The 20,630-nt window shown below is 38.6% G+C and overlaps 2 protein-coding genes across 3 annotated transcripts; both read right to left on the bottom strand.

The window, feature by feature from the left end:
* Window positions 1-2,254: 2,254 nt before the first annotated feature.
* LOC120004446 lies at window positions 2,255-5,363 on the bottom strand. Of its 2 annotated transcripts, XM_038853795.1 has the most exons (7): window positions 4,901-5,363; window positions 4,509-4,783; window positions 4,185-4,397; window positions 3,945-4,037; window positions 3,749-3,865; window positions 3,224-3,632; window positions 2,255-2,531 (listed from the first exon to the last, which is right to left on the bottom strand). In XM_038853795.1, the coding sequence occupies exons 1-7, from the start codon at window positions 5,244-5,246 to the stop codon at window positions 2,527-2,529; spliced, it is 1,458 nt and encodes a 485-aa protein (XP_038709723.1). In that variant the 5' UTR covers window positions 5,247-5,363; the 3' UTR covers window positions 2,255-2,526. The 2 variants fall into 2 exon arrangements, with proteins under 2 accessions (XP_038709723.1, XP_038709724.1); XM_038853796.1 differs by lacking the exon at window positions 3,945-4,037.
* A 9-nt stretch (window positions 5,364-5,372) lies between these two features.
* Window positions 5,373-10,016, bottom strand: LOC120004445. The gene is made up of 5 exons (XM_038853794.1): window positions 9,814-10,016; window positions 6,996-9,241; window positions 6,612-6,914; window positions 6,445-6,532; window positions 5,373-6,354 (listed from the first exon to the last, which is right to left on the bottom strand). The coding sequence occupies exons 2-5, from the start codon at window positions 8,414-8,416 to the stop codon at window positions 5,575-5,577; spliced, it is 2,592 nt and encodes an 863-aa protein (XP_038709722.1). The 5' UTR covers window positions 8,417-9,241; window positions 9,814-10,016; the 3' UTR covers window positions 5,373-5,574.
* Window positions 10,017-20,630: the final 10,614 nt, after the last annotated feature.

Below are 20,630 nucleotides of genomic sequence, written 5' to 3'. Positions count from 1 at the left end.
ACCAAAATCCAGATTAAGACTCCACAACCAGTAAAGAAAATTGGAGCATAGGCTTATCCTCAAGCAAAATAAATCTGAGAAATCAGAAGAACTAGAACAGAAGTCAGGAACTCCAGGAAAGCAAACCAACTCAGCATAACCAGCATGTTAAGCAAAGACCATCAGACCCAACTCGATCCTGAGGCAAGAGCAAACACAAAATTCCACCAACACCATCTCCATCCTAGCAAAACACTAAGCCAAAATCAAGACAGAAAGTTGATAACCACCACCTTCCCATTAGACTTCTGGAATATCTTTGACATGAAAATACAAGATGGTAAAGAACATCACTTGAAACCTATGTATCAATAGATCCATTGGGTTACAACTTTTATCAAAAATCCTCCTGTTTCTCTCTTGCCAAATTAAATACACAACCAGTCCTAAAGACTGTAATAACCCGAACTTCTTTTCTTGTAGAAATTGGGTAGGACCAACATGTATTGAGTATATAGATATATTTAAAACCATTAGAAATAAAAACCAATTGAATTGGGAGTATACAAGTGGTTTAAAAACTAAAAATTTGGGTTGCAGGTGTAACCATCCGGACGGCTTTTAAAAACTGTCCGGACAGCTCTAAGAAAATGGCCCAGATCTGCCAAATGGGCAGAGGTGTCCGGACGCCTTCTAGGGTGTCCGGACACCTCTTTAAGAAAATCAACCCGAGGATGATTTTAAATACCCATTTCGTGAATTCTCTTAACATACTCGACCTAAACAAACCCTAAACCCCATTTTCTCTCAAATTTCCTTCCTCCCATCAACCTAAGATCATCAATCAAGGTAAGATTGTCCTCTTTCAAGTTGTTTCAAGTTGGATTCATAACTTCTCTCTCTAGCTTACATATTCTTAAATTCCTCTCTTTGTTCTAATCTTTCAAGGTTTGAACCCAAACTCAAATCCATGGGTTCCTACATCATTTGAGGCCTAAAGAAAGCTTGAATCCCTTCCTTCTACTTGTTTCTAGAACCTTGGTAAGTTTCTTAAACCTAAAAGCTAGTATTTAGAGATTGGGTGATTTGGGATTCTAGGGTTTTATGGGTTTTGTAGATTTGGGGGAAATTCTTTAAATTAGATGAAATTAGTGATTTAATAGGTTGATTTAGACTTGTTTATGGTTGTATTGCTAGATTCTATTGTTGATTGGAGTAGCAAGCTTGAGTAGGTGAAGTTCAAGAACTTGGAAAGTTTGGAGTAAGAGAAGGTAATGGGTTCTTGATTTATTGGATTAATTTGTGTTAGATATGTGAAATTGAAGTTGTTTGTATATTGATTGAAGGATGAGTTTACCAAATAATAGGTTGGTTGAGGTCGGGAAAAGTCAAGGTTGAGTATTGATTTACATAGCTAATTTTCGGAGTGCGAGGTAGGGAAATTCCACCCTTTGCTATTCTCTTGAATATGTCTTCTATTGAGAACATTTATCCTTCCCCATTGTTCCTTATGATGCGTTCTCGCCTTAATTGCACCTAAGGGAGAACAACCCCATTTTGTAATATCCTTATTGTATGATTTGAATTACATTACATACCCTACTTGTTCAATCTTCCATTGAGCATGAATTACCCTTGAACATGCATCATGTAGTAGTTTATGTATATATATACACTACAAGAAATTCGGGTTTCTGTGACAAATAAAATTGTCACTGAACACAGAAAACTCGTCACATAAACGTTTCAGTGACGAGCCTGGTGACGACGTACCTCCGTTGCATATACCTCCGTCGCTGAAAGACAAGTGACGACTTAAAATAATGTGTCACAAAATATTTTCAATTGTGACAAGAAGAACTTGTCACTGAATCCCTACTTGTAGTGACAACCTAAGTCGTCATTAAAAGTTTTATGTGTGACGTGTTTATTTGTAACAAATAATTTATAATTGTAACTACAACAGAAATATATTTATTAGTTATGTAGGTAAAAAATTTTCTCTGACGGTGTATGTCATCACATAATAGGTTTAGTGATGACTAATTAGTTGTCACGATTTATATATTTGTTCCGTGACTAGCTAAGGTTGTCACTATAATTGAAAATAGATTCGATACACAATTATATTTTGTGGCAAAAGTTACGTAACAAAAGATTTTGTGCACTTTTCCCCGAATGGTTTTGGTGACAAGTAATATGGTCACTATTCATTTGTACATGGACATCCGAATCAATATTTCCTAAAATTGCTCAGTAGTATATAAATTAATAATGATCAATCAATGGTAAATAAACATAAAATATATTTAACATCCAAATGTATATCCATAAAACATAAACATTTGTAACTACAATCATAGTTAACCTAATAGCTAGTTAGAAAATAAGTAGTACTATTAAGAAGCTAAAACATATATAGAACAAAAAGCAACTTCACGGGTATTGCTAAGCATCTAGAACATATAGAACAAAAAGCAACTTCTCATAAGCTCCAAATGTATAGCTGAATCTGGTTTGATTGGAACTCATTAGCTATCTCAATCTTTAACCTGCATAAATTAATACAAGACAGCTATTAGAGGAGTGAACTCATCCCAAATGCGCATTACCAGAAACCAAGAAGCACTCAAAATACAACATTAATTAAGGTTTTAGGTCCCTAGCTTGATTATGCCATAATGCGTAGTACCAAAAACCAAAGAGCACCCAAAATACAACATTAATTAAGGTCCCAGGTCCCTAGCTTGATTATGCCATAATACATTTCCCTGTGCGTAGCCAAACAAAACATTTATGACTATGGTAGCACATGTGATCAATACCAATGAGCACTAGATTGGAGCAAGACGCACAACTGAAATAGACCGCAAATAGAACACAAAAACATTCTATAATACATGAAGGAAGCAATCGTACAAAGTGAAATCCAACAACTAAAAAAAAAAGATATAAGCCTCCAAGAGTAGTCAGATCAAAGCAAGCAAGAGATGCAAATGATTGAATTAATGAAAACAGAATGAGACACAATAACCCTCTAGAAAAGTATCCACAAACATGACACTCAACATATCCAAACTTCAATTCAGAAAAACATGATCCTCAACAAAACTCAATGTCTAGATAAAAAAAACTTCAATCATTCAAATAAAGATATATTTTTATGGTAAGATTCCCTACCATTTTCTTCCAACATTAACCTAAAATCAATCGAAACATAAATGATGTGATTACAAATACTTACGAGGGTTTGCAGGTCTTGTCGGCATTGAAGTATCTGATTGTGATGAAGAGCCAAAAAAGGCAGCCATTCGTGCTTGGAACATAGCATTAAATTGGCTTTGAATTTGCTCCGTAAGATCATTCTTCAGCTCCATTTCCACAGTTTTCCTGATTTCAGCTTTGAGTTCGTTACTGACATCAGCCCGTAAACTTTCAATCATGGATTCCCTAGCCGAGTCAACAGCCCGTTGCACTTCTTCTTGCATGTTTTCGAGATATCTTGTTCTTTTTGTTGGTGGTCTTGTTCCAGCACCTTTACCTCGAAAATAACCAGATTTTTGACCAAGAACTTGCAGCAACATCTCATCATTTGTAAGTTGAGATTCAGGAGGTGTTTCTTCTTGTTGAACGACAAGATCATGAAGTTTTTCCTACACATGAGTCACATATTTCATAGTCATTTATAACCATTTGTAAAACTGAGTGTATATATAAATAAATTCACATGTCATATATATGCAATATAAAAATATATCAATGCACGTACATGGACTTCTTTGGAGATTGGATCAGACCACTGTAATTCCCCTTCTTTACTTTTCTTCGTATGTTGTCTAAGCCAAATCTCATCTGGTGGTGGCCTTTTTCCAGAGATCGGATCTCTCTGCCACAACCCAAGTCATTTACAATGTTTACTAGCTAAAATGACTAAAGAAATTAACAGACAAAAAAATCACAGTTACCATTGACTCCTCAACTTCGGCGAATGATCTTGTACCACAAGTATATTTAGTCACAAGCTTAGCTCTATTTGCTGTATTTCTTTGGCTAATTTTCTGCAAACAATGATACATATGTGAGGCATCTATGTGTATTTTTATTGCGTGAAGCATGTTCTGATTTTACCGAGCAAATCTAGCATAGCTAGCGAAAGTAACACCACACAAATGAATAAACAAAAGCTATTAAAAAGTAGGTATTACCTGAAACTTCTCTGATCTGAAGTACTCGATCAAAAGCTTCCAATCTTCGCTCTTTACATCACTAGGAACATTTTCCAGCCTTTCTTCATCTGTCTGAAACCTTTTATAAGTATCATGTAATCTGTGCTTCCAAATTCTATACAAGCGTCGCATGGTATCTATAACAAATGCTTGAAATTTGTATTGCTTGCCTTCAGCCACTATAAACTTCTCCTAATAACAAACATAAAGAAACAGGAAATAAAATCACTGAGGGATGTGTATATCTATAGCATTAAGTAAATATATTTATATAATGAACTTAAAGATGATACAAATTATTACCTTCACTTGGGTCCACATTAGTTCCCCTATGGTCCCTACAATGTCCTCCCATCTGGCATCCATCATTTTTCCCTCTTTCTCCACAAACAAAGGTGCCATGCTTCTAACAATATAACCACAAAAATTGACAACATCTCTTGAATTTTTCCCAACAGCTCTTTGAATGTCATCAGGCATTACAATTTCTAATTTTCCACCTTTGGTTTTCAAATCTAAATTCAAACATTTATATTTGCCTCGTACAACCTTTTTAATGGCATCATTAGAGGCGGAAGCTGTATAGATCATTAATGCATTATAGTAATTAGCATATTGAGACATACATATAAGGAGTTCAAAAAATAATGACTTTGAATAAGCACATAAACAGATCAAAAATTTATGATAATTACCAGCACTACTAGGAGTCAATGGCTCAGGTTGTGTTTGGGGACATTGTGTCTCATCTTGCACTTGAATTGAAGCTCTTTGATTCGTCTCATCTTGCACTACTTGATCTCCAGCTCCTTCATTTTCAATTGTGGTTACATCTCTATTATTAATTCTCCTCGGAGACCATCTTACACGTTCACGTCGTGTAATTCTTTGACTTGTCTCATCTTGCACTACTTGATCTCCAGCTCCTTCATTTTCATTTTCATTTGTGGATACGTCTCTATTATTAACTCTCCTCGGAGACCATCTTACACGTTCACCTCGTGTAACTCGTACGACACTTGCTCCTCGAGTACGTACCATTTCGCATAGCAATACCGATATCAATTAGAGCCAAAAAGGGCGTATCATTCATCCCATCACCAACCTGTAAATATCAAATATCTCAGGTGAATAAATCTCCCAAAAAACTATATCTTAAATGTGATGGCTAAAATATAATGTAATTACACAAACCAAAATTTATTCACTGATTTTCATGATATATATATGACTGGCAAAGTAAATCCAATAACAAACAAAGGGAAACATATTCAGGATTTACAATTTTTACAAAGTAGCTAGGAAAAAATTGAAATATTATAAAATATAAAGGATAATAGTATTCTACAAAAATCGGCTTAACAGAAAACTAATTATTAGAGTTGGACTCGTCATCAAATTCAATCTCAAAGTGATCATCATCTAGTTCATCGTCTAGTTCATCATCTATATTGTCATCAATAACGTCCTTTGATCCATCATTGGTAGAGACATTTAAGTCTATATTGACATTAAAAGTCTCAGGCTCAACATCATTCCTTGAAAGGATAGGCATCATGTCTTCATGTTCCATGGGATACATGTTTTGCTCAAAGTCTTGTTGTTGGTAAGCATCTTCTTCTTCTTCTTCTGATGAATTTTCAAAATCAGTTGAATTTCCTTCCTTTGCAGGTGGCATACTATAAAGATCACGAGGAGTGGTTTTAACCACAACAAGCCATTCATTATCGACATTATCTTCTATGTAAAATACTTGCTCAGCTTGAAAGGCTAGCACAAAAGGCTCACTACTGTTTAAAGACCCATTCACATTGACACTTGTGTAGCCATATTTATCGATCTTATAACCTCTTCCAAGTCGCCCCACATCCCACCAATGACACCTAAATAGAAACACTTTTCGTCCTCCTACATAAGATAGTTCAAAAACATCTTTTAAAACGCCATAATACTCTTTTTCTGGGGAAGAATCATCTCCTTTCACTAAAACTCCACTATTTTGACTTCTTCTCTCCGTGGCACGATCTTTGGTATGAAATCGAAAACCATTAATAATGAATGTGGAATATCGACGTGTCGTTCTTAAAGGACAAGTAGCCAAACTAAGGAGCTCATCTGTTGCATGTCCATCTGCATGTAGCTTTGATACCTATTACCATTCAATGCAAGTGAATTAATAGAATTATAGAATTCAGCCAATGTTGTTAGCTACATCTAATGGATAGCAAAAGATACATACACGATGGTAAAACCAGGTGTGAAAGGCTTTGTAATGCCTTTCCAATGCATTTCTTCGGTTTAGCATTGAAATTTCAGTTTTATGCTCCCTGAAAATGATCAAATTATTTAGTTAACAATTTATTGGACTGTTAAGTAGTTTCTAAAGTAGATTGTTTAGGAACTTACTCGATAAAAGGCCACACTTCATCACAATTTTGGAGCACATACATACGAGCTTGATCATATTCTTCGAAACTTAACTCATACAATATGTAAGCTCCTTTCGGACGACCAAATTTTCCAAAAATTGACAAGCCATGATTCGAGATACCACCATCATCATTTCTTGGTGCCTTATTAAATTTTGTTTCCACACTATTAAGGTACCTTGCACAAAACGTAGAGCATTCGTCCAATATGTATCCTTCTGCGATTGATCCTTCTGGACGAGCTTTATTGCGAACATATTTCTTAAGTGTGCGTAGATACCTATCCAAAAATTAATACTGTTTTAATTATGATTCAAAGGAAAAAAAAACATAAGATTTCAAAAAACCATGTATCATGTACCTTTCAATTGGATACATCCATCTATAGTGCACAGGCCCAGCAATTTTAGCCTCTTTTGCCAAGTGAATTGGTAAGTGGATCATCACATCAAAAAAGGCTGGTGGAAATATTGTTTCTAACTTGCATAATGTCCTAGGAATCTGCTCTTCGAGTTGGTCTAAATCTTCAAGCCGTAATGACTTTGAACATAAGTTCTTGAAAAAGTTGCTTAACTCAGTCAATGGCTCACACACCTCTTTTGGAAGTAACCCCCTAATAGAAAGTGGAAGTATTCGTTGAAAAAATACATGATGGTCATGACACTTTAAACCATGAATCTTCTTCTCACCAACATTCACACATCTTGATATATTTGACGAAAAACCATCTGGAACTCTTAGATTTGCCAAAAAATTACAAAATTTGATCTTTGCTCTTGGAGGTAAGGCATAGCACGCTGCAGGCAATATTATCTTATTTCCTTCAACACGAGGATGAAGAGTTTCTCTGAGGCCCATGTCTACTAAATCATAACGGCTCTTAATTGTATCTTTTGTCTTTCCTGCCATGTTCATCAAAGTTCCAAGCACATTATCCGAAACATTACGCTCAATATGCATAACGTCAAGATTATGACGTAATTGAAGGGTTTTCCAATAAGGAAGTTGAAAGAAAATGCTCTTCTTTTTCCAATTGTATACATTATCATAGTCAGTGCGCTTTCTTTTTCGGCCTTTACCAAATATAACACCTTTAAAGAAACGTAATTGGTCTAATACTCCATCTCCTGTCAACATTTGAGGTGCAAGCTGATCCTCAATTTCTCCATTGAATGATCCCTTATTACGTCTCCAAGGATGATCAATTGGCAAGAAACGACGATGGCCCATATAACACAGCTTGCTTCTGATTGAAAGATAGCTTGTGTCTTTATGGAAACATGGACAAGCTAGTTTTCCTTTAGTCACCCATCCATATAAGTTACCATATGCCGAAAAATCATTAATGGTCCATATTACAGCAGTACGTAACTGAAAATTTTGTTGTGCATATGCATCATATGTATGAACCCCAACCTCCCAAAGCTCCAATAACTCTTTGATCAAAGGCTGTAAGTAGACATCGATGTCATTTTCAGGACATTTACGTCCCGGAATGAGAAGTGTCATCATGAAGTAAGGTTGCTTCATGCATAACCAAGGAGGTAAGTTATATGGAACTAGCACGACTGGCCAAATACTGTATGAAGTGCTCATGTTCCCATAAGGATTGAACCCATCACTTGCTAAACCAAGTCGTACGTTCGTTGGATCCTTAGAAAAAGACTTGTGTTGCTCATCAAACGATTTCCAAGCACTAGAATCTGCTGGATGTCTTAATATCCCATCATCAACACGCCCATGCTCATGCCATCTCATGTCCTTTGCAGTTTTTTTTGACATATATAACTTCTGCAATCTATCTTTAAGTGGAAAATAACGCAAAATCTTATGAGGAATTTTACGTTTACGATTCACTACCTTCCATCTAGATAAACCGCAAACTGGACAACACTGTGCATCTTTATGTTCTTCCCAAAACAGTACACAGTCATTCTTGCAAGCATCAATTTTTTCATAGTGAAGACATAAATCTTGAATGATGGCCCGTGCCTCATAATATGAATTTGGAACCAAAGAATTACTAGGTAGAATCTCCTTGCAAAGTCTAACACAGCATTTGCTGCATTGACTGTCAAATTGTGAAGAGTCTTCAAGTTTAGGAATTTCACAATAAAAGATAATTTTGAGACTTTAGAGCTCGGGTAAAGTTCCATAGTAGCATCTTTTAGTAGCTTGTAAAACTTGCTAGCCTCATCATTCGGGGTTTCAACAAACATTTCTTCATGAGTTTGAGAAGTATTCACATTCTCAAATGCATATGCATCATGAACTAGCCCAATCAAATCATCAACATCATCCATTTGGACTTCCTCATTCAAATTCTCATCACAATTAACATTGGAAGCTTCTGTTGAGGCATGTAACTTTTCTCCATGAAGAATCCATGTCGTATAACTTTTATTGAATCCATTTCTCAATAAGTGCAACCTTACTTCAGCTGTAGATTTGAATGCAGTGTTCCTACATTTATTACAAGGACACCTAATTCTTTCACTATCTCCCCCCTGACTAGATACAAAACCAATAAATGCATCAATCCCTTCTCTATACTCAATACTGACTCTATTATCACTTTTTATCCATTCCTTGTTCAACATTGTTCCTCTGTAGTTTCACAATATCAAAAACAAAACATTTATAATTAAATTAGAGACTTGAGGGAAGTTATATAAACTTATAATATATAATTTTAACAACACTTGACCCAAAAAATACCAGCAATCATGCAGCAAAGTGACACTATCCAACAAAATTGAAGTCCAAAAACTACATGAGAGAAACAGAGCAAGAAACAAACAAGAAAACCAAGGTTATGACAAAAGCTTAGAGGCACTAAAACACTAACAGCAACACACCACTTTTATACCGAAGAACCCAACTCACCACAAACACAACACCACCACACCCCCCAACACACCATCGACTCACCACACTCCCCACATGGCTATTGAAACACCAAAAACACACCCTCCAAAATAACAAACCTGCAACACCCAGCAAAGAAAAGAATACCGAAGAAAAACCAGCAACCTAATCAGTATGCATTAAACAACCTAATCGGTATGCATTTAACAACCTAATTGGTCAATTAAATTGAAAACAAAGACAAAAACATGGAGCACCAAGCTAAGAGAGAGGACATGGAAGGAGAAACAAAACGTACAGTGCTAACATACCCAAATTTCAATTGCAATCTAGGAGAACGGTTTCCACTATTGAGGCTTGAGTGATTTTGACTAAAGAGAAGCGCGATTTCGTTTCTTCAATGGCAGCCGATGATATCGTTCTTCAATGGCAGCCGATGATATCTTCCTTCAATGGCAAGCACGCAAGGGAAGACTTTGACGTTGGCTCCCTCACTATTGACGAAGGAAAGGTGTTTTTGGGGAGCCCATCTCTCAATTAGCTAGGTTCAACTCTTTTTTTTTATTATTTTAATATACTTTTAGTCGTAATTAAATATTTTTTATAAGAAATCCCATTTTAACCTTGTCACTAATACTTTAACGTGATGATAAAAATTTCATGGTAACTAAAGGGGAATAAATTGGCGCTTGTATTTCGCGCGCTATAAATTTTGCAGAATTTTTGCTAAAACCTTTAGTTATAATATTTTAAATTAGTCACAACAAATAGACATTAGTGACCAGTTTTCTTGTTGTCACATAGAATTTGTCTTTAACTTATGTCAAAAATTTATTTTTTATTTCAATTACAACATTTAGTGACGATTAATAAAAACGGGGTCACGAAATGGTTTTATCTAGTGACGTCACGATATTATCGTCACTAAATAAAATTATGAGTGACAACAAAAATTTTTGGTCACAAAAACATCCCTTTTGATGACAATTGTTTTGCTTGTCACACATAGCTTGTCACGGAAACCCGAATTTCTTGTAGTGATAGGTTGTAGGTTTACCCTATTGCATAACCATGTTGGACATGCATTGTAATTGCATGGAAGATGTCGGGGTATGGACCCGTATATCTCCTAGTTGTGATTGATGTAAAATGTGGAATGTCGTTGGGCCGTTCAGGGTTCCCATGACTACGGGAATGTCGGTGGGCCGGATCAGGATTCCATATGTGCTCGAAACACCATGCGATGATGCCGTTGGGCTGTTCAGGGTCCCGATGTGTAGGGATGGCGGTAGGCCAAGTTAGGATCTTGTATGGTGTGGTTATCTACTTGTGTTTGGTGTACATGATGTTAGCTATCATATTATTGCATTTGTGTCTTTCTTTAATATTTCAGCCTTATATTATTCACTTACTATTTATTATTCCCTACTGGGACTTTCGCTCACCCTTTTCTTTCTCCTATTCCCTCCTCGTAGGTGAGTCTAGTTCCATTACCAGGGTTGCGGATCAGGAGGAGGGTGCGTGACATGGATGGACCCCTGGAGAGTGATAGGACTAGATAGTTCTAAACTTGATTCATGTTATTACTATATTTGGTCGTATCTATATTTCTTAGTAGAGACGTTGTGTGATATCCCTATTCTTGACGGTGGGATGGACGGTAGGGAGGGTACTCCGTGTGATCGAGACTCCCGAATCGGGTTTGTGGACTTTGTGTCCTGACGACTTATGTTTGCTGGATTGTTATTTGTGCTGGATGTTGATTATATATGTTGTTGTGTGGAGAAATTATGTATGACTGTTAGGTGGCCTGAGGCCTTGCTTAGATGTGAAATTGATTGATGATATGATATGCTAGGAGGCCTGAGGCCCTGCCTAGGTTGTGAATATATTTGTGAATTTGTTGCGTGGGACTCCAGGTTGGCATCCTCCGTATTATGGGGAGGTGATGCCGATATTTTTGGTGGTGTGATGGTGGAATTTATTATGGTGTGATTTAGACGGTACTAAAAGTAACTCATTCTGGGTCGGGGCGTTACATTTTGGTATCGGAGCCAGGTTACGAAATATAGGATCTGTGTATGGGTCCAGGGAAGGGTGCGTAGTATGTTAGTGAGTCTTCAGGCCATGTCACGACCTCCACTGATTCGGTATGTATTCTTTTTCCATAAACTCTTAATTGAGTTTGTTGTTGAATTGCACAATCAGTGGTGATGCAGATGGATACTCGTAGGATGACTCGATCTTCTCGTACTACGGAGGCCCTTAGTGTTGAGGGCAGGCGAGAGAGACCGAGAGGCCGAGTTAAGGGCCGAGGTGGTAGGACTACACGTACTACTAGGCATCCTTCCAGTGCACAAGAGTCGGTACTTGATTCTGATACAGGGACACGGGAGGAGGGGATCGTACAGGATGAGGCACATACAGGTAGTGGCCAGCATGAGGGGACCATGGTTGTTCCACCAGGACAGGTGCGGGAGACCCTAGGTGTGCTGGTGACACTTCCTACTATTGAGGAGCCACCAGCATCTGTGAGGGATATTGTGGAGATAGTGAGGTCACTAGCTCTGGTGGTACAGACTCAGATGGTTAGGGCACTAGTGGACCGCAGTGAGGGGCAAATTTCTAGAGCTGACATTGATGATAGAGCTGTGTTGAGACCTGGACGAGAGTTATATGAGATGGAGTAGCTGTGTAAGACAAATCCCCCGGAGTTTGCTGGAGAGGGGGAGGGCTTTGAGGCTAGGGAGTGGTTGCACCATATGAGTAGGCGATTGGAGACTTTGGCTATACCGGACAATAGGAGGATGATGTTGATCTCATATTATTTGAGGGGGACAACTTTTGAGTGGTGGGATTCCTTGGATCAAAGGAAGAATGATTTGACTTGGGTGTCCTTTGAGTTACTATTCATGCAGCGGTTCGTGCCACGGTCTTTCCAGGCGGATAAGGCCAAACAATATCTTGATTTGGTACAGACACCCGAGATGACAGTGTCACAGTATACCAAGAAGTATGAGGAGTTGTACAAGTATGGGAAGAAGTATGCTCTAGATGATGAAAGCAAAGCTGAGAAATACCGAGATGGTCTACTTCCGAGCATTGGCAGGATGGTGATTGCTTCTAGGGTGAGGACTTATAATGACATGGTGGATATGGCACTAGAGTTAGAGCGAGGAGAGCACAACTCCCTCCAATATTGGGATGTATAGAAAGGTCGCAAAGCTTCAACGTGCACCATCATGGGAGTCAAGTGTTATTGGTGTGGTATGGTTGGTCATAGGAAGCATGAGTGTCCACGACATGGCGGAGCTTCAGAGCAGTCGCAGGCACCTGGTTTACCACCACCAGCTCCTACTCTAGCTCTTCCTTCTACTGTTCCATTAGGAGGAAGGGGGCGAGGTGGGGCTAGCAGCAGACAGCCTTGACTCATGGGAGAGTATTTGCATTGGGACACCATGAGGCATCTGAGCATCCTAACTTCATTGGAGATACCTTTCTCATTTCAAATTGTTGGGCAAAGGTGTTATTTGATTCAGGAGCTATGACATCATTCATTTCTACGTCCCTTGCACATGTATTGAGTTTGAAAATCTCTCCAATGAGGCGAATGTTTACAGTAGACACTCCTTTTGGGCATTTCACCTCATTGGAGGGTGTAGTTCTTGATTGTGTGTGCCGGTTTGGTAGTATAGCCCAAAAAGGCTGATTTGTATGTCTTAGACTTCAAGGATTTTGATGTAATCCTTGGAGTAGATTGGTTAACAAAGCATCATGCGTTGATGAAATTTTGGGAGAGGAAGGTCACACTTAATGTACCGGAAGGAAGGGTGATACAGTTACACGGGTCAAAGGGTGTTCCATGTCCTCACTTCATGGATAACCCTTCATATCAAAATTGTAGCATCACGAGTTTGATTACTTCGGCACCTAGGAGTGATGTAGCTACTCCGACACGTATGGTAGAAGAGTACATGGATGTATTTCTGGATGAGTTACCTAGATTACCACCGAAGAGGGAGATTGACTTTACCATTGAGTTGCATTCAAATGTTAAGCCAATTTCGATTCCACCATATCGGATGGCTTCGGTAGAATTAAAGGAATTGATGACTCAGTTGGAAGAGTTACAAGACTTGGTGTTTATTAGACCGAGTGTGTCCCCGTGGGGAGCACCAGAATTGTTCGTAAAGAAGAAAGATGGCTCGTTACGGATGTGTATAGATTATCGGTAATTAAATAAGGTTACGGTAAAGAACAAGTATCCGTTGCCACGGATAAATGATTTGTTTGATCAATTGAGAGGTGCTAGGCATTTCTCTAAGATTGACTTACGTTCGGGGTACCACCAATTGAGAATTAGAAATGAGGATATTTCAAAGACGGCATTTAGGACACGATATGGGCACTATGAGTGTTTAGTGATGCCATTTGGGTTGACAAATGCTCCGGCGGTGTTTATGGATTTGATGCAATGGGTCCTTCACCCATTTTTGGATAGATTTGTGGTTGTGTTCATTGATGATATTTTGATTTATTCTTCGACGGTAGAGGAGCATGAGGAACACTTGAGGTTAGTGTTGCAAACGTTGAGGGAGAATCAATTATATGCTAAGTTGAGTAAATGTGAGTTTTGGGCTAGGAGGTGAAATTCTTAGGCCATGTGATTAAGCAAGAGGGCATTGCGGTAGATAACTCTAAGGTTGAATCTATGTTGAATTGGGAGAGACCTAAGAATGTTTCGGAGATTAGGAGCTTTTTTGGGATTAGCGGGGTATTATAGGAGGTTTATCCAAGACTTTTCACGTGTTGCCGCACCTATGATGGAACTCATGCGGAAAGGTACACCATTTGTGTGGTCGGAGGAGTGTGAGAAAGCTTTTAAGGATTTGAAGGGTAGGTTGACATCTCCACCGGTATTAGTGGTTCCAGAGAGGAGTGTAGGATACCAAGTGTATTGTGATGCTTCCGGAGTGGGTTGGGTTGTGTGTTGATGCAAAGGGATAGGGTAGTGGAGTGTGGTTCTAGATCGTCGAAGATACATGAGAAAAACTATCCGGTTCATGATTTGGAGTTGGCGGCAATTGTATTTGCCTTGAATCAATGGAGGTATTATTTTTATGAGGAGAAATTTAAGGTCTTTTTAGATCATAAGAGTCTTAAGTATCTATTCACCCAAAGAGAGTTGAATTTGCGACAGAGGAGGTGGATGGAGTATTTAGAGGACTATGACTTTAGTTTCCAATATCACCAGGGTAAGACAAATGTGGTTGCGGATGCATTGAGTAGAAAGCATAGAGTTGCTAGTTTGTTTATGCATGAGTGGGGAATTGTAGAGACAATAAGTCAATTTGGTTTGGAGTTGTAAAGTGTAGAGGAAAGGGTGTATTTGGATAGTATGACTTCTAGACCAATGTTGATTCAAAAGGTAATGGATGCACAGAATGGGGACCCGATTTTTGATACATTTGAGGAGGACTCCGGATGGGTTCGGGTTGATGATGGAGGTGTGAGGTTTTCGGGGAGATTGATAGTATCCGATGACAAGGAGCTACAAGAGGAGATCTTGAAAGAAGCACACCATTCTCAATTTGCTATGCATCCCGGAGGCACAAAGATGTACCAAGACTTGAGAAGAAACTTTTGGTGGAGAGGCATGAAGGCCGATGTAGCTAGATTTGTGGCAAGATGCTTGACATGTCAACAAGTGAAGGCGGAACACCAAAGGCCGACGGGTTTGTTACAACCCCTACCGGTGGCACAATGGAAATGGGAGATGATTACTATGGACTTTGTGACAGCGTTGCCGATGACACCTAAACAAAATGATACCGTATGGGTAATAGTCGATAGATTGACCAAATCAGCTCACTTCCTACCGGTGTTGAGTACATTGTACGTGCAACAGATAGTGCGACTCCACAGAGTGCCACTATCCATTGTGTCGGATCGAGACCCGTGATTTACGGGTAGATTTTGGGGTAGGTTGCAGGAGGCCTTAGGGACGCAGCTGGATTTCACTACGCCATATCACCCGCAGAGTGATGGGTAAAGTGAGAGGACTCTCCAGATTTTAGAGGATATGTTGCGTGCTTGTGTGGTAGATTTTGGTGGTAATTGGGAGAAATATCTACGTTTGGCAGAGTTTGTGTACAACAACTCATACCAGAGTAGCATCGAGATGGCACCATTTGAAGCACTTTATGGGAGGCCTTGTAGATCACCATTGTGTTGGGCGGAGGTTGGAGAGAAAGTAGTATCGGGACCCGAAATGGTGAAGGAGGCGAGAGACGGAATTGAAAAGATTAGAAAAAGGTTGATCACGGCTCAAAGTAGGCAAAAGTCCGATGCGGATAAGAGGAGAAGGCTACTGGAATTTACGGTTGGGGACAAGGTATTTTTGAAGGTTAGTCCACGACGTGGCATTCAAAGGTATAGCAAGCAAGGAAAGTTGGCACCACGGTCTGTAGGTCCTTTTGAAATCCTTGAGCTAGTTGGACCAGTAGCATATCGTTTGGCTCTTCCACCAAAATTGGCGAAAGTTCATAATGTGTTCCATGTTTCTATGCTACGAAAATATGAGCCGGATTCATCACATGTTTTAGATTGGACTACATTAGAAGTGGAGGAAGATGGAAGCTACACTCTTCAATCGATGAGGATTTTGGATCGAAAGGATAAGGTCACACGATCAAGTACCATACCGTTGGTAAAGGTCTTGTGGATGCATCACGACACGGAAGAGGCGACATGGGAGCTTGAGTCGAAGATGAAGGAGAAATTATCCGCATTTATTCACAAGTCTAGGTACGTTTTAAATTTTGAGGACGAAATTTCTTTAAAGGGGAAAGGATGTAATAACCCGAACTTCTTTTCTTATAGAAATTGGGTAGGATCAACATGTGTTGAGTATATAGATATATTTAAAACCATTATAAATAAAAACCAAGTGAATTGGGAGTATACAAGTGGTTTAAAAACTAAAAATTTGGGTTTCAGGTGTAACCGTCCGGACGGCTTTTAAAAGCTGTTCCGACAGCTTTAAGAAATTGGCCCAGATCTGCCAAATGGGCAGAGGTGTTCCGACGGCCTTCTAGGGTGTCCGAACACCTCTTTAAGAAAATCAACCCGAGGATGATTTTAAATACCCATTTCACGAATTCTCTTGACATACCCGACCTAAACAAGCCCTAAACCCCATTTTCTCTCAAATTTCCTTCCTCTCATCAACCTAAGATCATCAATCAAGGTAAGATTGTCCTCGTTCAAGTTGTTTCAAGTTGGATTCATAACTTCTCTCTTTAGCTTACATATTCTTAAATTCCTCTCTTTCTTCTAATCTTTCAAGGTTTGAACCCAAACTCAAATCCATGGGTTCCTACATCATTTGAGGCCTAAAGGAAGCTTGATCCCTTCCTTCTACTTGTTTATACAACCTTGGTAAGTTTCTTAAACCTAAAAGCTAGTATTTAGAGATTGGGTGATTTGTGATTCTAGGGTTTTATGGGTTTTGTAGATTTGGGGAAATTCTTTAAATTAGATGAAATTAGTGATTTAATAGGTTGATTTAGACTTGTTTATGGTTGTATTGCTAGATTCTATTGTTGATTGGAGTAGCAAGCTTGAGTAGGTGAAGTTCAAGTACTTGGAAAGTTTGGAGTAAGAGAAGGTAATGGGTTCTTGATTTATTGAATTAATTTGTGTTAGATATGTGAAATTGAAGTTGTTTGTATATTGATTGGAGGATGGGTTTACTGAATAATAGGTTAGTTGAGGCCGGGAAAATTCAAGGTTGAGTATTGATTTACATAGCTAATTTTCGGAGTGCGAGGTAGGGAAATTCCACCCTTTGCTATTCTCTTGAATATGTCTTCCTATTGAGAACATTTATCCTTCCCCATTGTTTCTTATGATGCGTTCTCACCTTAATTGCACCTAAGGGAGAACAACCCCATTTTGTGATACCCTTATTATATGATTTGAATTATATTGCATACCCTACTTGTTCTCAACCTCCCTAGGGCAGCAAGCCAAAGAATGAAATTATATCTAGGCAACGACCATTGCTCCCACACCACCTTATCCCAGCTAACAAAAGGCCTTTTAACCCTGAAATGATCATAAGCATAGCTAGAAAAAGGATGAGTTCCACTCTGCCAGCTTTGATGTAAAGAAATGGCCTAACTATACCCTCCACAGTCATGCACAAGCTGGTTTTTATGAGACAAAATGGCTTTCCATAGAGGAGAGGAATTCATTTGTGGACCAGCATGCCAAATATGGAATTGATTAAGGTAGTGGTGGTGAACCCACTGAATCCAAAAAGAATCAACTTTGCTATGAATATTCCACAACTGCTTTGCAATAAAACTGACATTTCTAGCCCTTAAATCCAGAATCCCTAGACTCCCTTCTTTCTTAGGCAAACAGACTTTTTCCCAGGCAACCAGAGCAGAGGATCTTTTCAAGGAATTACCAAACCACAAAAAATTCCTGCATAAGCAGTTGATCTGATTGATAACCTGATTTGGCAGAGGAAAAATGTTAAGCCAAAATTGAATCATTCCTTGTAAAACAAACTTGAGAAGCTCTAGTCTTCCAGCATAAGATAAGTGCTTCCCCAGCCAGCTTTGAATAGACATCTCCAATTTTTGTTGAAGAGGAGAGAACTGACTTGCCAGAAGTCTATAAGGGCTAAGAGGAACCCCAGGTACTTAAAAGGAAAGGAGCCCTTAGAGAAACTAGTATCTTGAAGGATTCATTGTTTAGATTATCACCAACTCCTCCAAAATAAATGGAGGACTAGGCAGCATTAATTTCTAGACCAAAAATATTGCCAAAGGTCTGAAGTTGTTGATGAAGAATATGCACAGAAGATTTATCACCCCTGACAACCAGCAGGATATCATCTACAAAAGCCAGATGAGAAATTTTCTGATGAAGACATTTAGGATGATAATTAAACTCAGGATTAGCAGAGGCTATATTCAACAGTCTGTTGAAGTACTCCATGCAAGTAATAAACAGGTAAGGAAACAGAGGATCTCCTTGCCTTATTCCACTTTTACCATGGAAAAACCCAAATAAATCTCCATTAATAGCAACAGAAAAGGAAGTAGTTTCCACACACTTCATGATAAGATGAATAAACTGCCCTGGAAACCCAAGCATCAGAAGCAATTGCCTAATAAATGGCCACTGGACAGAATCAAAAGCCTTCCTGACATCTATCTTTAAAAGACATCTAGGAGAAGCTCTTTTCCTCCCATAGTTCCTTAGGAATTCTTGAACCAGGGTAATGTTGTCAACCATATTTCTCCCTCCCAAAAAAGCATTCTGAGTAGGACCAATAATGCCTTGTAGGGCCTTAGCTAATCCAACAGCTAGGATTTTTGAAATAACCTTGTAAGCAACATTGCAACAAGAAATAGGTCTGAAATCAGCCATAGTATTCACATTAGCAGATTTAGGAATCAAAGTAATAACTGCATGATTGACTTGTTTTAACAGATCACCAGAAATAAAGAAGTCCTTAACAGCAGCACAAAAATCTTCACCAACAACACCTCAAGACTTCTTGAAGAAAAAAGAAGAATAACCATCAGGCCCAGGAGCTTTATCATTCCCAATAGAAAATAAAGCATCCTTGATATCTTCAGAAGTAACAGGAGCCAAATGCATATTCTGAGAACTTTGATCAAGGCAAGGACCACTATGCACCACATTAATATCTAGAGGAGAAGTATGTTTAGAAGTACCTAACATCAGCTGAAAATACTTAACAAACTCCCCACCAACTTCCTCAATAGATGTAGTAAGATCACCATTTCCACATTGGATAACAGATATAAAGTTCCTTCTATGTTTCTGACTCATAATAGCATGAAAAAGACTTGTACCTTTGTCACTATCCTTTAGAAAATTAGATTTTAGCTTCTGACTGAAAAACATATTCTCAATAGATTTTAGGTGAACCAAATTTAACCTCAGCTGCTTCTCCTGCATCAATAGCTAGGGATTATCCAGATCAGTCTGAAGGAGAATTTGATGAGCTTCCAAAACAGAGGCAACTCTAGTAACTCTTTCTGAGATGTGGATAAAATGCAACTTATTGAGCATTTTCAAAGGAGCTTTCAGATGTTTCCATCTTTTGCAGAGAATAAACATAGGAGAGCCATGAACAGGAATATGCCAGGTTGAACCAACTAACTCTAGAACTGGTCATGAGCCACCCACATATTATAAAATTTAAAAGCTCTCTTACCCCCAATTTGAACCCTAGTAAGAGAGTGATCAGAGAAAGCACCAGGGGGAAGGAAATGAACTTGACAGAACATTTGCAAAGAAAACAAAACAAGATTAGCAAGAACTCTATCAATTTTGCTCCAAACAGTACCATTAGACCAGGTATAATGACTACCAGAATAGTTCAAATCTAATAAACTCAAATCTGAGCAGCATTCTCTAAAGTCTTCAGTTTCAAAAGTAGTAACATTACTCCCTTTATACTTATCAGCCTGAGATAAAATAGAATTAAAATCTCCTATAACAAGCCAAGGAATATTGGGAGATCGTCTCTTCAAATCCTCCGAAAGGGCCCTCCTAGCAATAATAGTATTGTAACCATAAACAAAAGCAATGGCAAAGCTGACCTGGCTAATCAAACGAGTAACAGTAACATGCACTGCTTGAGCAGAAAAATCAATTAAGTCCACCTTTATAGTGGAGGGATTCCAAAACACCACAATCCTGGCTGTAGTGACAATATCAATATTTGCCAAAAATTTCCACTTCTTCAATTTAAACTTATGAAACAAAGTAAGCTTAGAAAAGCTTAACTTAGTTTCCAAAAGCCCACAAACATCCATTTTGTTCTTCTTCATGAGGCTAGCAACCTCATGCTGCTTTAGAGGACTATTAAGCCCTCTAACATTCCAACTTGTCACTAACATTTAGGAGATAGGGCCCCATACCACTTCCAGATGCTCTCTTGGCATGATTCCTAGTACCACTTCTTGTTCTAACACCCTTAGAACCTGCCTCTCTACCTTTATCACCTCTGTCTTTAATCACAACATATTCCTCCTGAATCCTCAGAACTCCACCACCACCATTCTCAGAATAATTG

Source organism: Tripterygium wilfordii, chromosome 8 (assembly GCF_013401445.1).
Source record: "Tripterygium wilfordii isolate XIE 37 chromosome 8, ASM1340144v1, whole genome shotgun sequence".
Classification (NCBI taxonomy): Eukaryota; Viridiplantae; Streptophyta; class Magnoliopsida; order Celastrales; family Celastraceae; genus Tripterygium; species Tripterygium wilfordii.
The sequence above is the reverse complement of the archived record's forward strand: the minus strand, read 5'-3'. Positions and strand labels throughout refer to the sequence as shown.

Bases quoted from the DNA above. Each gene is read 5' to 3' on its own strand.
- LOC120004446 (XM_038853795.1), bottom strand. From the start codon at position 5,246: ATGGTACGTACTCGAGGAGCAAGTGTCGTACGAGTTACACGAGGTGAA. The intron at 4,784-4,900 runs GTAATTATCATA...TGATCTATACAG, and splicing joins ATTGACTCCTAGTAGTGCTG to CTTCCGCCTCTAATGATGCC. The intron at 3,633-3,748 runs GTACGTGCATTG...ACTCATGTGTAG, and splicing joins CAATCTCCAAAGAAGTCCAT to GAAAAACTTCATGATCTTGT.
- LOC120004445 (XM_038853794.1), bottom strand. From the start codon at position 8,416: ATGTCAAAAAAAACTGCAAAGGACATGAGATGGCATGAGCATGGGCGT. The intron at 6,915-6,995 runs GTACATGATACA...ATTTTTGGATAG, and splicing joins TGGATGTATCCAATTGAAAG to GTATCTACGCACACTTAAGA. The intron at 6,533-6,611 runs GTAAGTTCCTAA...GATCATTTTCAG, and splicing joins GAAGTGTGGCCTTTTATCGA to GGAGCATAAAACTGAAATTT.